The 15,268-nt window shown below is 54.0% G+C and overlaps 1 protein-coding gene across 1 annotated transcript in view; it reads left to right on the forward strand.

The window, feature by feature from the left end:
- ANAPC2 (anaphase promoting complex subunit 2) overlaps window positions 1-9,054 on the forward strand; it is a 10,034-nt gene extending 980 nt beyond the window's left edge. Inside the window, exons 2-14 of the mRNA XM_017740283.1 lie at window positions 292-1,001; window positions 1,599-1,731; window positions 3,870-4,044; window positions 4,162-4,281; window positions 4,731-4,848; window positions 4,930-5,111; window positions 5,256-5,397; window positions 6,132-6,207; window positions 6,785-6,913; window positions 6,984-7,058; window positions 7,228-7,357; window positions 7,621-7,856; window positions 8,571-9,054. Of these exons, the coding sequence (XP_017595772.1) occupies window positions 292-1,001; window positions 1,599-1,731; window positions 3,870-4,044; window positions 4,162-4,281; window positions 4,731-4,848; window positions 4,930-5,111; window positions 5,256-5,397; window positions 6,132-6,207; window positions 6,785-6,913; window positions 6,984-7,058; window positions 7,228-7,357; window positions 7,621-7,856; window positions 8,571-8,783 (2,439 nt within the window). The 3' untranslated portion in view covers window positions 8,784-9,054. The remainder of the gene's footprint in view (window positions 1-291; window positions 1,002-1,598; window positions 1,732-3,869; window positions 4,045-4,161; window positions 4,282-4,730; window positions 4,849-4,929; window positions 5,112-5,255; window positions 5,398-6,131; window positions 6,208-6,784; window positions 6,914-6,983; window positions 7,059-7,227; window positions 7,358-7,620; window positions 7,857-8,570) is intronic.
- The last annotated feature ends 6,214 nt before the right edge of the window (window positions 9,055-15,268 follow it).

A 15,268-nucleotide genomic window follows, 5' to 3' on the forward strand; every position in this document is an offset into this window, starting at 1 on the left:
CCTCAGGCTCCTCATCACCCCAACCAAGAGCGGGACCAAACGGCCACAGCTTCTCCGGCCGTGCTGTGGCTCTGCTCTCAGTGCGTCCGAGGGGGCTGGCGTTGGCCAAGGAAGGGTTTTGCCCCAGAGCCCGGCGTTTCAGGCACCCAAGGGTGGCTCGCAGCATTCCCACCAGCACCTGTGTCCTGCAGCTGCCACAGGCAGGGACAGCAATGCTGTGTGCGGGTGTAGCCCTGGGAGGCGTGCGCTGGGCTTCCAGCGGTGGGCTGAGACCCCGGCAGGTCGCCGTAGAGGAGCAGCATCCCACCGGTGCAGTTTGACAGCAGAGTTCCTGTGTGCTCCGTCAAGTGCTTAACTCGCGTCCCCTCCGCTTTCCAGGCAGCCCCGAGGCCCGAGGCTGCGGGGCCGCTGCAGGATGCCGAGCTCCGGGCAGCCCTGGACGTGCTGCAGTGCTACAACTTGCACTCCGTCGTGGAGGAGTGGTTCATTGAGGTTCTGCAGACTGACCTGCAGGCGAATATAGCCCCCGAGTTCTGGAACTGCATCAGCCAGTATGAGAACACGGCCGAGGAGCCCCAGTGCGCTGCGCTGCTCCTGGATGCATTCAGTCTGCTCAAGTGCCGCCTGGAGCCCTACCTGAACAGCCTGGAGCTCCTGGAGCAGTGGACTAAGGCAGGCCTGCTCCTGGGGACAGGTGCTCAGACACTACAGGAGAAGGTGTACACCATGTTCAAAGCTATCCTCTTCTTCTCCACGACCAAATCCTTCCAGGAGATGATCCAGCAGTTCTATAGCCGCACGTTCAGGATATACATGCAGCAGTGGAAGAAAGGAGAAGATGGAATGAATGAGTGTGAGAGCAGCATGAGTGAGACCGAGCAGGAGAGTGACCCAGAGGAGGGCGGAGGAGAGGGCCCACTCTGTGCAGGCTGCAGCAGCAAGAGGGAGCAGTGCTGGTGCCCTGAAGCCATGGAGCAGTTCCAGCAGCTCAATGACATTCTGTAGGTATCTCACGGGGTGGTGGCTGTCACTCAGAACAAGGGAGGGTCTGCATGGGGAGCAGCAGCAGGTTTTACTGATCCCTGAGAACAGGAGGAGTTGTGTGAGGTCAGGCTGTGTCATGGTTCTGGGTAGAGAACTCAATACAGGCTTTCTGCTTTCAACTGGTGGTTGGACAAGAGCAGATCTTTAGACAGAAAGTTCCTCTCCCTGGATGTGAGAATATCTTACTCTTGCTCTGAGGCCTCTGACCACAAAGAAGCAAACCAGTGGAAGGTGTCCCTGCCCATGGCAGGGGTTTGGGCTAGATGATCTTTAAGGTCTCTCTCAACCCAAACCATTCTATGATTCTATGAGACGACTCCTCCAAATGGAAAAGCTTTTGATGGCTATAAACAATCTCTGCAAGGAAGATGAGATAGCAGTAGTGTCATGTGTTACGTATGTAGTGCATCTGTGTGAGCTATCAGAGCATGTGGACTGAGCTGGGCCTGCCTCTGTGGAATGTACAGGGAGGGTGGTGCCTTCAGGTATAAGATTTTCTTGATTTGCTGGTGCCTTTGCTTCCCTGTCTCCTGACGGTGTCCCTGTGTCCGCAGCCGCCGGCTGAATTTGCTGGAGAGGGTGAGCGCCGACGCCGTCACCACCATCTTGCACAGGATGATCGAGGAGAGGATGGAGCAGCGCTGCCGGGGGGAGTACGAGCACTCCTTCCTCAGCGAGTTCCAGGAGGTAAGGCAGGCGTGGGGGCAGTGAGAGTCCATCCTCCCTGGGAGATGTGCAGCTATTGTTGGTTTTTAGCAGTGCAGGCTAAAAGCAATTCCAACTTGAAACACCTGGTCCAGGGCTATGACTTCACCACCCCTGGCAGGAGAGGTGGTTAAAACTCCCTGTTTCGGCTGATGCTGGAGGGGAAGGTTTGCTCTGACCTGTGCACAAAGGACTGTCCCATTTCACCTCGTGATGTCTGTAGTAATGTGGGAATTTCTGTGGTTCCAGTTTACAAACCACAAGTGCCACCCAGCCTGCAGAGGACCCTCCCTCTGTGTAGGTGAGCCCATAATTAGAATTTCCGTGGCTGTTTTCAGTCCCCTTTTCAATTCCCCTGCAAAATAGGAAGCAAGGATGAGGGAGGATACTGTGGTATTAATCTCACCAGTGGCCACACAGAGAATGAAAATCTTTCTTTGCAGCTGCTCAGTTGCTTTGCTGCAACTTAAACTAAGTTTGTGTTGAGCTGTTTACCCACCATGACTTTAAAATAAAATTATTCTCCAGGTCATGGCTCTTCCAGGACACAATCCTGAGCTCTGTGCTCCTTGACCATGACCTTGCCTTTGCCTGTGCTGGAGAACCATGCCTGCAGCCAGGTTCCCATGCAAGCCAGACACCCTGGATCCCTCACTCTTTGCCATGCCAACCGTTTTTGTTGCCTGCAAACATCAGGAATCTTTTTGTGTTTACTTCCTTTTAGTTGTTGTGCAACACTTTCTTTACTGCACCTCATGTGAACTGCTTTTGGATGACCTGGAGATTGTTTAAGGATATTTTAAGGCCACCACAGCAAACACAACTGCATTCTGCTCGTCAGATGCTGCCCTTGCTTCCGCCTCTTGTTTGGCCACAGAATATTGGAGCATGTCAGAATTAGGAAGAGATAATTTTAAGGGGGGGAAAAAAAAAGCGCAGGCCTGGCAATCTAAAGGCAAAACAGAGAAGTCTGAGAAACAACTCACTGAAAATTACAGGTGCTGAGGGCAAAGCCTCTTTGTAGACACAGCAGCAGCTGCCTGGAGTGTCAGGTCACAATCAGGCTGTAACAGCAGCACTCAGGGAAGATAAACTCAGGGGGAAGAATGGGTTGGTTTGATAATAATTCCTTAGAACTGTGTTGCTTTGCATCAGTTATAGTCCTGTCCTTTTGTCCTTCAAGGGAATTCTTTATCAGCTTCTCCATGGTTTTGCCCAGGTGTTTGTAGTACTCAGGTTTGTCCTGGCAAAACTTGTGCATTTCTTCAGTGTTTCCTCAGTTGAGTAGATAATTAAAAATAAACATCAGCAAACCAAACCTTGACTTAGTATTTTTGTTTCAGGCTGTCAGAATCTATCAAAAATATATTAATATCTAGCAGTAGAGTAGTAGTAGAACATCTCATAGTATATTGGTACTCAAATACTATCCCAGGAAGTAGCATATATTTGCTAATTGATGGGGAGAAGGCATTTATTTTTAACACCTGGATATTGTAATTGAGTACGTTTGAAATTTGACAATTACACGTTTCCCACTAAAGCTCAAATATAAAAAAAAAATAACCTTCTGATGCTCTCTGTTCAGGTTTTTATTTTATAATTCAGTGACTAGGCTGGTTTTTGGGTTTTAAGTGTCTGAGTTGGGTTGGGTATCTGTGACTCCTTGAGATGCCTTGTTTGCTTTTCACTGATTTCAGGAACCACAGACATCTTGGGCCTAGGATTGTGTAATGGGCAGTTTGCTCATTTTCTTATGAATGGGATAGTTCTGCAAGTATAGAATGGGATGAAACTCTGCAAGAATGGAATAGGCTGCAAGTTTTGGAGTAAACCCTGTCCTTTTTGGATCCCAGCGCCTGCGCACAGTCCGTGCTCACCCCTTATCTTCTCACACCCAGCTGCACAGTCCATATCCTGTATCTTTAGTTAAAGTTCCCATTCTTTCAGCTGGGCTTTCCCCAGCTATAACCCAGGGCACATGTGGAGAGCAGCTGGGGGTGATGCTGTCCTGGTCCAGCTGCCCCTTTCTGCCACCTGTGGTGGCTGCCTGGGGTGGGTTGGGACATGGTTGTGCACCCAGCTGTGTTCACCACATCTGTGTCTCCTCTCTTGTGCAGTGGATAGAGAAGGTGATTGGGTGGCTCAGCAGGGTGTTCCTGCAGGATGGCCCCTCGGCACAGTCCTCTCCAGAAGCCAGCAGCACCCTGAAACGCTGGCGCTGCCACGTCCAGAGGTTCTTCTACCGCATCTACGCCAGCATGCGCATTGAGGAGCTCTTCAGCATCATCCGAGGTGCTTCACCCTTGGGCTGGCACTGGGTGGATGAGAGATCTCTCTGATGTGCCACACTGCCTGCTCCTGCCTCCCCTCAGAGCCTGGCACTGCTCCTGATCACTGCTTGGTTTGCAGATTTCCCAGAGTCGAAGCCTGCTGTAGAGGACCTCAAGTTCTGCCTGGAAAGGACTAACCAGAGGCAGCAGCTGCTCAGCTCCCTGAAAAGTGCTCTGGAAATGAGACTTCTGCACCCTGGTGGGTCCTGACACTGTGAGGAGCCTGGGCATGAGTGGGGATTTGCTGGGGGCTGGTCTGGTTTCCTGTTTGAGGAGTGAGGGGCAGTCACCGTGCCCATCACACATTCTTCATGTTCCAGTGGGCATGGCAGCAGCAGCTGATGGTATCCCAGCCCCTTTTGGCCTCATTTTTACACTATGGTCAGGAGCACAAAGTTTAGCTTTGGTCCAGGTGGGCAAAGGCCTCTTTGCACTGTCAGGGCTCAGCTCTGAGCCTCCGGTCGTGCTCAGAACTGGTTTCTCAGGCACATGGATCTGATCTGCCCCATTGCCTGGGGCAGTAGGGCAGCAAGCCCTCCTCCTCTGACACCACAGATAGAACAGAGGGCTTGGACCATCCAAACCCCTTCTATCCAAGCCATCAGTCTGTGCTGCAGGACTCTGACTTCCTCTGCTCCTCTCCTGTAGGAGTCAACACCTCCGACATCATCACTCTGTATATCTCAGCCATCAAGGCCCTGCGGGAGCTGGACCCTTCCATGGTTATCCTGGAGGTTGCCTGTGAGCCCATCAGGAAGTACCTGAGGTAGGAGGCGTGGGGGGCAGCCTGACACATCCCCTTTTCCTCCCCTTCCTTCACTTCCTCTGTTTTGGTTGCCACTGGCAGGACTCGGGAGGACACAGTGCGGCAGATCGTGGCCGGTCTCACAGGGGATGCTGAGGGCTCGGGTGACCTGGCAAATGAGCTCTCCAAAGCTGACCCAGTGACCCTGGAGAACGGCCAGGAGAGTGATGATGACATCTCAGAGCCAGGGGACTGGGTTCCTGACCCAGTCGATGCAGATCCAGGTGAGATGCCAAGCCCAGCAGTCGTGGCAGCCGGCTGGGTTCCCTGGTGGGCTGCAGCCTTGAGCAGCTCATTTGCTGGTTCACTGGGCTGGGCTGGGGCAGGTCCCTGTTACTCTCACACTGTTGTCTGCTGGATTCCACCAGGGAAATCAAGCTCCAAGCGCCGCTCCTCAGACATCATCAGCCTCCTGGTGAGCATCTACGGCAGCAAGGACCTGTTCATCAATGAGTACCGCACGCTGCTGGCTGACCGCCTGCTGCACCAGTTCAACTACAGTGCTGAGAGGTGAGGCCCTAGGGCTTCCGTGGCAAAATCACCTGAGTTTTCTTCTATCTGCTGTCTGAAGGGTAGAACCTTTGGACTCAGTCCTGTCAACAGCTGTTTGTGGAGCCAGGAGTGCCTTTGGCCATTTCCTTTGCAGCTTTGAGTTTGCCTCTAGAATTCCATGCTCAGTCCTGCCCTTTGCTTGTGCTGATAGGGCAGCATGCAGGAAGCTGGAGGCACTGACACCCTGTTAGCTCCATCCCACATGTTGTGATGCCCCCCCCCAAATGGAAGGGATGGGAAGATCTGTGTTTCTGAAACACAGAAAGTTCCACCTGAACATAAGGAAGAACTTCTCTACTGTGAGACGACTGAGTACTGGAACAGGAGCCCGGAGAGGCTGTGGGGTCTCCTTCCCTGGACGTATTCCAAACCCATCTGGACACAACTCTGAGTGACTGCTCCAGAGGACCCTGCTTGAGCAGGGAGGTGGAACTGGATGAGGTCCAGTGGTCCCTTCTAGCCTGAACCATTCTGGCTTTCTGTGTTCAAAAATCTGCTGCCCTAGAGGAGGTGGCTGTTCCTCAGCTGGATACCAGGAGCCATCCTGGGCAGACTGTGCATTGCCAGGCTTCCTAGGAAGAGCACCCTTGTGCCAGGGACTCCCTTTTTTTGGCTGTGTGGTGAGGGGTGGAGGCCAAGCCAGGCTGGTCCATCTGAGGGCCTTGTATCTGACCTGCTGTGTCTCTTTCCAGGGAAATCCGCAACGTGGAGCTGCTGAAGCTGAGGTTTGGTGAAGCTCAGATGCACTACTGTGAAGTCATGTTGAAAGTAACTTGCTTTTATTTTTTAAATCCAAATCCTGGGTGTTTGAGCCCATTGGGGAAGGGGAAGGACTTGAGGAGTGACCCAAAAAGGGTCTTTTAGGAAAGTGGGGGTCCCAGAATGCCAGTGAGGGGCTGATTTGTGACAGGCAGAAGTGCATTTAAATCATGTCTGTTTTTAAGCCCTGTGGGTTGGATTGTCAGCTCTGGGGAATGGTTGCTCTGGTGTTGCTGTCGCTCCTGCCCTTCCTGCAGTACCCTGGCATTGAAGAGCTGGGCTACTCCAGCTCCTCTGGGGTTGGGACTCTGGAGTTTGGTTCTGTTGGAGCACTCTAGGAAGAACACAGGTGTGGAGGGCCTCCAGTGAAGGCAGTGTTGAGCTGTAACCCCTTCCTCTAATGTCCCACAAATTTTTCTGAGTATGTAGCAGACTTTCAAGTAGCCACACACGATCCTGTCCTTTCCAGTGTCCCCATCATTGTTTGCAGACAATGCTGTTCACCTTGTTTCAGCCTCTCCTTCACTAAGGGTTAGCAGTGACGCTGATGGGAAGGAGCCCCCTCAGCCTGCCCTGCCTGTTCCAGGACATGGCCGACTCGCGGCGCATCAACGCCAACATTCGGGATGAGGAGGAGAAGCTCCCGGAGGAGGAGAGGCCTCCCTTCAGCCTCGTGGCTGTTATCCTGTCCAGTGAGTTCTGGCCACCACTCAAGGAGGAGAAGCTGGAGCTTCCAGAGCAGGTCAAGGAAGCCATGGGAGCATATTCCAAGAAAAAAAAAAAAGGAGGAGAAGCTGGAGCTTCCAGAGCAGGTCAAGGAAGCCATGGAAGCATATTCCAAGAAGTATGAGAAATTAAAGGTGAGGCCACTTTAACCCTCCTAATGAAAGCTGTATACTTTATCCAGTCCCCTGGATTTAGCTGCTGCTCTGCCCATACTCTTCCAGGGGGGTTTGCAATAACCCAGCACTCAGTGGGTTCTTCCTGCTGGGAGATCTGCTGTGAGCAGCTGCTTCCCCCTTTTCCCAGGCCATGAGGACCCTGAACTGGAAGTACCACCTGGGGCTGGTGAGCCTGGATGTGGAGCTGGCTGACCGCACGCTGTCCCTGTCTGTGTCTCCTGTGCACGCCGCCATCATCCTGCACTTCCAGACCAAGAGTGAGTGCTATGGAACCCCTGTCTGTGCTTCCTTGGGTGGGAAAGCCACGTTCCTGGGGTGGCTGGAGGCTCTGAGAGCTCTGGCAGGAGGACCAAGACCTGGTGCGTGGGTTTGGATCTTCCACAGGGTCTCCAGCACCCCGCAGGGCCACAGCTCTGACCCATCTGCTTGTTCCTGGCAGTGCCTCTCCTGCCGTCCCCAGCTTCCTACCAAATCCTGGCGTGCTGGGGCCTCTCCTCTCTGATCTCCGTGGTCTCTGCAGGTACCTGGACACTGACAGAGCTGAGTGAAGTGCTCAAGGTGCCCGTGACGTCGCTGAAGAGGAAGATGACGCTGTGGCTGCAGCAGGGAGTCCTGCGGGAAGAGCCCGAGGGCACCTTCACCGTCATTGAGGAGGAGCAGAAGGACCAGGTGGAGAAGGTTGTTCTGATTGACAGTGACGAGGAGGGGGACTCTGCCATGGCCTCACAGGCTGACCAGAAGGAGGAGGAGCTGCAGGTACCTGTCCCCACGATGATGCAAACTTCCTGTATTTTGGGTTGGGGAATCTGATCAAGATGATGGATTCGCTTTGCACTTCGGATTCACATTTTCCGCTGCAAGTGGCTGAGTCCAGCACAAACATTTGGGTTTTGAAGTGGGTATCTCTTGGTTAATCTCTTGGTGCTGGATCACAGCCTTCCCTGCAGACAAGTGCCCAGCTGCTGAGTCAGGGAACCATTTGGAAATCTCCAAATTGGTTTTTTTCAGTTAAAAAAAAAAAAAAGTCTGAGACATGATTTCATATTTGAAAATAGTCATAACTTGTTTGGATGCACCCGAGTAACACTTTTTGGCACTTCTGGCTGCCCAAAAGGCTTACCCAGCACTAACAGCTGGATCTCTGCCTTCTCTCTGTTGTGGTTCCTGGACATTTCCAGTGTCTTTCCTGCCTGTGAGTCACACTGTGTGTGTGTGTGTGTTGTGCAACACAGCCTTGCCATACTGGTGTTCATCCACAGAGGGTCATGCGTGTGCTGCACGTCAGATCCCACTGTCTGTGTGTCCCAACACTCTGCTACTGTTCTTGGATATGCCCTGTTTAAAGAGCCCATGCTCATGGCTGAGAGCAGAACTTACTGCCAGCTGCATCCCTGCCTTGTTTTTGGGGTATGGGATATTTGCTTTATGCTGTAGTGCCAGTGATTCACTGTTGCCTGTGTCCTTCTGCAGCTGTTCTGGACGTACATCCAGGCCATGCTGACCAACCTGGAGAGCCTGTCCCTGGAGAGGATTCACAGCATGCTCAAGATGTTTGTGATGACCGGCCCCGTGGTCACTGAGATCGATATCCAGGAGCTGCAGGGATTCCTCCAGAAGAAGGTCCGGGACCAGCAGCTCATCTACTCCGGGGGCGTCTATCGCCTGCCCAAGAACTGCAACTAACCTGGCAGTGTCCCTGCCCCCCTGGGCATCCCTGCCTGTGCCTCAGCTCTGCTCCAGAGTGCCACCAGCTCTCAGTGTCCTGCTGGGGGGTTCTCTGCCCTGGGGGTTTGCTGTGCCCCCTTCCCCAAATGGGTGTCGCTTTCCACACAGAGGCAGCTCAGCAGCACCCCACAACGTCTGGATCTGCTCCCCACATTCCTTCCTCCCCTACCTGAGTGCCTGGGCCCACCTCCCTGGTTAATAAATAACAGCAGGCTCCTTTTTCCAATGATGCCAACTCTTTTCTTTCCTCTTGGCACCTCCCCACACTGGAAGGGCAGGCAGGAAACTCCCCAGTCTGCTGGGCACTGTCCCCCTTGCCTTGGTCTCCGTGTGCAGCCCCAGGAGGTTTTGGGAGGGGGCTGTTGGCTCCAGCTGTTGTCTGGGGCTCTGTGTGTGGCTAAAGCAGTGTCTTGCAGCTGGATGTGATGAGTGAGACCCTGCCCAAAAACAAGGCTTGGTGCTGTCTCGGACAGGGAGGGAACAACTCCAGGGTGCCCTTGTTTGGGACTCTTAAATTGTGTGGAATAATTTTGTTGTGGGATGAAAAATGCTTTAGATGAATGAGATGCAACAGTCCTTCAGGGCAAGCTGGTTAGTCCTGGAGAAGATCCAGTGGATTATCCAGGCCCTGGTGGGATTGCTTTGCCCTGGCACAGGTACCTGTCTGTGTCCCAGCACCACGGGGCTGCCCTCGGGGATGTTGTCCTGGGGAGCTTCAGAGTTGGTGGCACCACTCGAGGAATTTGGGTGGGATAATCACAGAGCTCCTGGTTGAACACTGTGCCCCCCACCCAGCTATGGAGCAGTTTCAGGGTTGGATCCCATCTCTACTCCACGGTGTTCAGGCTGCCTCAGTCCTGCTTTCCATGTGGGTTTTGCTCATCAGCAGGAGTATGCTGGGAAAATCTGTTTATTACTATTATTTTCTGTGAAGCAAACCATGAGTCTCCACAGCCCAAGGAGTCTTTCCCCTCCTCTGCTGAATCTTCAGTCCCAGCCTGTGAGTGCTGTGGCAGCTGGAGTTGAGATACTGAAGAGCCAGAGGTAAAACACAGGAGCAGCTGTGAGCCTAGCCTTGCATCCAGGTGTGTGAGAGAGCTGTGGAACATAGAAATCACCCCCTATTTAACACTGAACCTTGTTTTTCAGCACCTAAAGCCCACAAGGCTCTGTGGTATCCTTCCTGCAGCTGCAGGCAGCAGAGTGCAGCAGTTCTCTCTTCCTTGGGCACGTCGGTGTTTTCCTCTGTGAGTAAAGATGCAATGTCTTGATCCCCCTGGGGCACTTTGCTCCAGGCTGGGAGGGGTGTGTGTGGGGGGAACCTGGTGTGTTCTGGTGTGAAGGTTCCTTGTGCTGAAGAGGATCTGGTAATAACTGAAAAAACCCCAGTCTGTGATTACTCCAGGTGAAGCCAAAAAACCCAAAGGGCAGCAAATCCACAATGGCAGCGGCAGGGAGAGAGGATGGACATCCGTGCCTGAGTGCCCGAGGAGCCTTTCCCTTTCTCTCTTCTCTCTCTTCTCTTCTCTCTCTTCTCTCCTTTCTCCTCTCTTTTCTATTTTTTCTTTCTTTTATATTATATTTTATTTTTTCGTGAAAGAACACTGAGCACGTGGAAGGATCTGCCAGGGCTGGCAGTGGAGGTCAGTGGGGTCAGTGTCTGCCCAGCCCCATCCCCCGGCGTGTCCCAAGGAGTGTCCGGGTGTGTTGCGGCTGCGACAGGGTGGGGAAAAGGCTCCTTTTGATGTGGGGAGATCAAAGCAGCTGCCAGTTTGGAGCAGAGCTGGCAACAGGGCTGTCCTTGGTCACCACAGAGCCACTGCTGGGACAAGGAACACAACCCTGGGTGACTCAGGGCCTTGGCTGCTCTGCTTTGCTTATGGATGCAAAAATATTGATTTATTTACGTGTTGTGCAGGTGCATTTATGGCTCTGTGGTGCTTCCTCACCCCCAGTGCAGGGGCTGTGAGGCACTGAGCGTGTCCTGTGCCCCATCCCAGCAGCATTCCCAGACTCTGGATTGAGATGAGGGGCACTTCCAGCCCTTCCCAAAGCCATGGCTGTGCCCTAGAAGGGCACAGGATGAGCATCATTCCCATCCTGACTTTTCCCAGCTCCCTCATGCTGCCTCAAGGGCTGGACCCGTGGGGTGTGATGAGTTTGTCCATCCTGAGCCAGAGGATGAGCAATGCCACCACTGAGGGGACCTGGAGTCACCTCTCTGCCCACGGGAGGTCCCGAAGTGGAGGAGCCAGAGCCACCAGCTGTGCTGTGGTGTGGTTGTTTCAAAGTGTTACAACAGGAAAAACTCTGGTTTAATGAGTGCTTCAGCTTTCATGGAATAGAAGAGTCTTAAAGTTAATTGAAACAACCTGGAAATGTAATTTTTTTCAGAGTGAACAGAGGAAGCTGAGGGAAAAAAAGGCTTTGTGCTGTTCCCTGTGCCATTTGCTGTGCAGCGCCATTGCTTCAGGCTGGAGCTGTGTCTGCTGGCCAAGGCAGCCCCTGTCCCAGGGCTGTCGCCTTTGCAAATCACTCCCACTCCAGGGGAAAGAAAGAAAAACATATTTATAGCTCAAAAATGCCCATAAAATCACAGAACCATAGACTCACAGAATGGTTTGGGTTGGAAAGGACCTTAAAGCTCATCCAGTTCCACCCCCTGCCATGGGCAGGGACTCCTCCCACTGTCCCAGGCTGCTCTGAGCCCTGTGCAGCCTGGCCTTGGACGCTCCTTGGGTGCTTGGGAGTGGCTCCAGTTCTTTGGGGGTGTTTCACAGAGTCCCTGGTGGATGATACAAACTGTGCTGTGGACACTGGGGACGGTGTTACAGGGATTTTCTCCAGTTACCACTTGTGACATGAGGTGATACCGATGGCACTGGGGGATGCTGGTGGTGGGACACTGTTGGTGACAGGAGGAGTGCTGCAGGCACTCACTGCTCTCCATATTTTCCATATTATTTCCCAATTTTCCATTTTTTTTCCCTTCTGTTTTCTAAAGCAGTGTGAGCCACAACTTCCCAGGTGCAGCAGTGCTGGTCCCTGCTCTCTCCCACTGCCTGGTGCTGGGCCTGGATGGTGCCTCGTGGCATGGCCATGACCTTCCCTTTGGCCCTACAAGTGAGGGGCTGAACCTGCCAAACCCATTTTTTTCTTGGATTTTACCTCTTTCTTACCATTTTAGCGAGGTGGGGATGGAGCTCAGCTGGAGGAGAAAGAAGCAGCGGATTTAACTTGGGTTTTAGGAGCAATCATCTGACCCAGCACCCCTTGAATGGCTTCAAAACAAGAAATGAGAGAAAAATCCTCTGACACAGAGCACTCCCCTCATTTACCTTGGTCTATTTATAAACTGTTTGGAAGGGTCACGATAACCCAGGCAGGATGCGGTGTCCCTGCGGGGGACATTCCCCAGCCAGGGATAAACTGTTTGGGTTATTTAGGATGTGTTAAAGCTGCTCCCAGAGGCTGGAAAGTTTTGCTAAGAGTGAGATTGGGAAGAGCGAGGGGTCTGGCTTGATGGCCCCAGGAATGCACCCAGGGAATTTACACTGGGTTTAGGATTCAGGAGAGCTGATGGTTCAGGGAGCTTCAGCAGCAATTCAGGGCAGATCAACACAAGGTGAGTGATGTAAAGGGAAAAAATCCACCCACCAGCTCAGTCCAGAGCTGATGTGGCCGTGGAGCCAGGGGGTCACACTGCAAAAGGGCAAATCCATACTTGGAACAAAGATCTTTGGGTGTGGGAATGACCCTGCAGGGCTGGATTCTGCACCCCTGCCAGGGGCTGCTGACCCCCCCCCTGTGTGGGACCTGCCCACCATGGATCAGATTATTTTATGATATTCTTCTACTCTTCCCTTTCTGGGGCTGCAGAAGGGGCTGGCTCCAAGGTCAGGGCCCATGGGGCTCCTCAGGGGTTTCTGTGTCCCCACCCCGGCCCCACTTCCCCTTCTCCAGTTGCAGCCTCTTTCTTTTAGTGTCAGGGCTCCCTGCCTGCTGCAGCCTTTACATCCATGGGCCCTATTTCTGATCTCTGCATCCATTTCCCTCTGGCTCCAAGCCTGTGACCTCTTTAGCTGCTTTTGCTTTCTTTTTTACCAGTTCTCCTCTGTTTTTGCAGAGTTTCTCTGGGCAAGGCCAGTGCTGCAGGTATGGTACACTCCATCCTGGAGCTGCTGGGGGTCCCACTGGACCCATTCTGGGCTCTGAGCACCCCACAGCTTCCCCCAAGGGACCATGGGTGGTTCATTCACCTAATTCTGGTTTCCCAGGGTGCTCAGAGGGGGTTTGCCCATGTCTGGGATGCAGCTGCTGCTCCTCAGCCCTAGAAATGTTCTGGCTAAAGAGGCAACATGCAAAAAAATTGAAGGAAAACCCTAAAATTGTCACATAAGTTGGTGCCACCTGAGCTCCGGCGATGCCTCCTGGTGGGTACCAAACCCAGGGGTGCCCAAACCAGTCAGAGGCTGGTACCAAAATCTTGGCTCAGGGTCACCGTCCCCCTCTCCCCGGGACGTTCTCTGCCCTCTCTCCGTGTGGGAGAGGCCGTGTTTGTGCAGGATTTGCATCCGTGGCTACAGGAAGGGCCGTGGCACCGCTCGTCCCCATCCTGGCCCGGTGCCTGTTTCCTCCCCGTGGGGCCCAGCCAGGGGGACCCGGCCTCGGCACCCGCAGGGACACGGGGGACAGGGCTGGTGGCCCCAAGGCCCTGGGGGACAGGGCTGGTGGCCCCAATTTGATCCCACGTGGCCCCCCCTGCCCTGCCCGCATGGCACTGCCCCACGCAGCCCCCACCCCATGGCAGTGCCCCCCATGAAAAACAACCACCCCAAAAAATGACCTCTGTGCCTGCATGTCCCCCCCAGTGTGTCCCCTCCCCAGGGCACATAGCAGCTTGTCCCCTCCAACTTGGGGTGCTGGAGGTCCCCACAGCCCCGTGGGGGGCACTCAGCCCCCACACCAGGGCCAGGGGCAGCTCAAGGAGATATTTTGGCCAGGAACATGAGCAAGTTTTCCATCATCCTGTCGTTGTCCCTGCGTGGGACTGACACCTCCTGGTGCCATCCATGTCCCTGCCTTCCCCAGCTTCTCCCCAGGATTTTTTGGCGGCCACTCCAGACTGAACCTGTGATTTTGGAGTTGACATCGACACCAGGACAGTGTCCCCAGCCCTGCATCACCTTGTCACCTGCATGGCCACCTCATGGCTGGCAGTGGCCAAGCTGCCCCTCCAGATCCTCATGCCCATGTGCCATCCAGCTCCACCAGCACCCCGGGGGTCCCAGGCAGGTCTGTCCCACATCCCCACTGTCACCAGGAGCTCGTCACCCTCTGCTCTGGCAGCACTCTCTGTCCCCATCTCGGGAGGGGTTTAGAATCCCCATTTCCAGGGCAGGCTGTGCGTCTTCCACCCTCCCTGGGTCTCCTGCTGTGTTCTGGAGGTTTCCTGTCCCCCCCTCACCCCCAGCTGCCCCCACGGGGTGCTGGAATGGCTCAAACTCCTTCCCAGTTACAGCAAAACAGTTTTTGCCTGGGCTGGTGAGCCCTCGAGGGGGGTGGCAGCTTCTTGCTTCTCTGATGTTGCATCGTTCAGAGTTTTGGAGGACACTGTTTTGGTTTTTTTTTTTTAATGGTTACCAACCACACTGCTTGGGGGAAGCTCTTCCTTCTCAAAACCCCAAATTAGCCAGAAGAGCATCGCTCTTCATTGCTGTTGCCAAAACGCCTGCCAAGCTCCTCTGGATGGGATCTGTGCTCTGGGTCAGCCCTGCCTGGCTTCCCGACCCCGAGGGCAGTTCCCAGCTGCTGAGTGCCAGCTCTACACATTTGCAAGGATTTGTTAGGCAAATCCCACTGGCCACAGCACAGGCACTTCCAGCTGCCTGGCACGGGGCTGGGGAGACTTTGTGGGTCCAGGCTGTGGAGATTTGCTCAGAAAATCCCCTCCCACAGGTGCACTGTGATGCACCTAAACACCCCAAATTTGGTGTTTCCCCCCCTTATTTTCGGGGCAGTGCAGCTGGGCTCACAGGGCGCAGGTTCTGGCTGAGGGCTGTCAAAAAATAGGAGCTTGAAATAGCAGCAAGAGATCACTTCGGGCTGCTCTGCCTTTACCAAATGGGCTTGTTTTGGGGGAAAAAGCCTTGGCCAGGTTGTGCGAGTGCAGGTGAGAGGTCGGACGTGCCAGGGCCTTCATCAGGGCTGATGGAAAGGTGAGTGCAGCTGAGGAGGAGCCTCCGCGATGAACTTTTGCACTGCTGCGTGTGGAAAGCCCCCACTGCTTCCTGCTCTGAACGGATGAAGTGGTTTTCCCCCGGGGAGTTTTTGTGCCCACACCAGAACTTGGTCCCACGGCGGCCGTGCAGCCCAGCCCTGGCTGTCCCCGTGTCCCCGTGTCCCCGTGCTGCAGGGACAGAGCTGCCAAGGGGCCAAGAGCT

Source organism: Corvus brachyrhynchos, unplaced genomic scaffold (assembly GCF_000691975.1).
Source record: "Corvus brachyrhynchos isolate BGI_N302 unplaced genomic scaffold, ASM69197v1 scaffold305, whole genome shotgun sequence".
Taxonomy (NCBI): Eukaryota; Metazoa; Chordata; class Aves; order Passeriformes; family Corvidae; genus Corvus; species Corvus brachyrhynchos.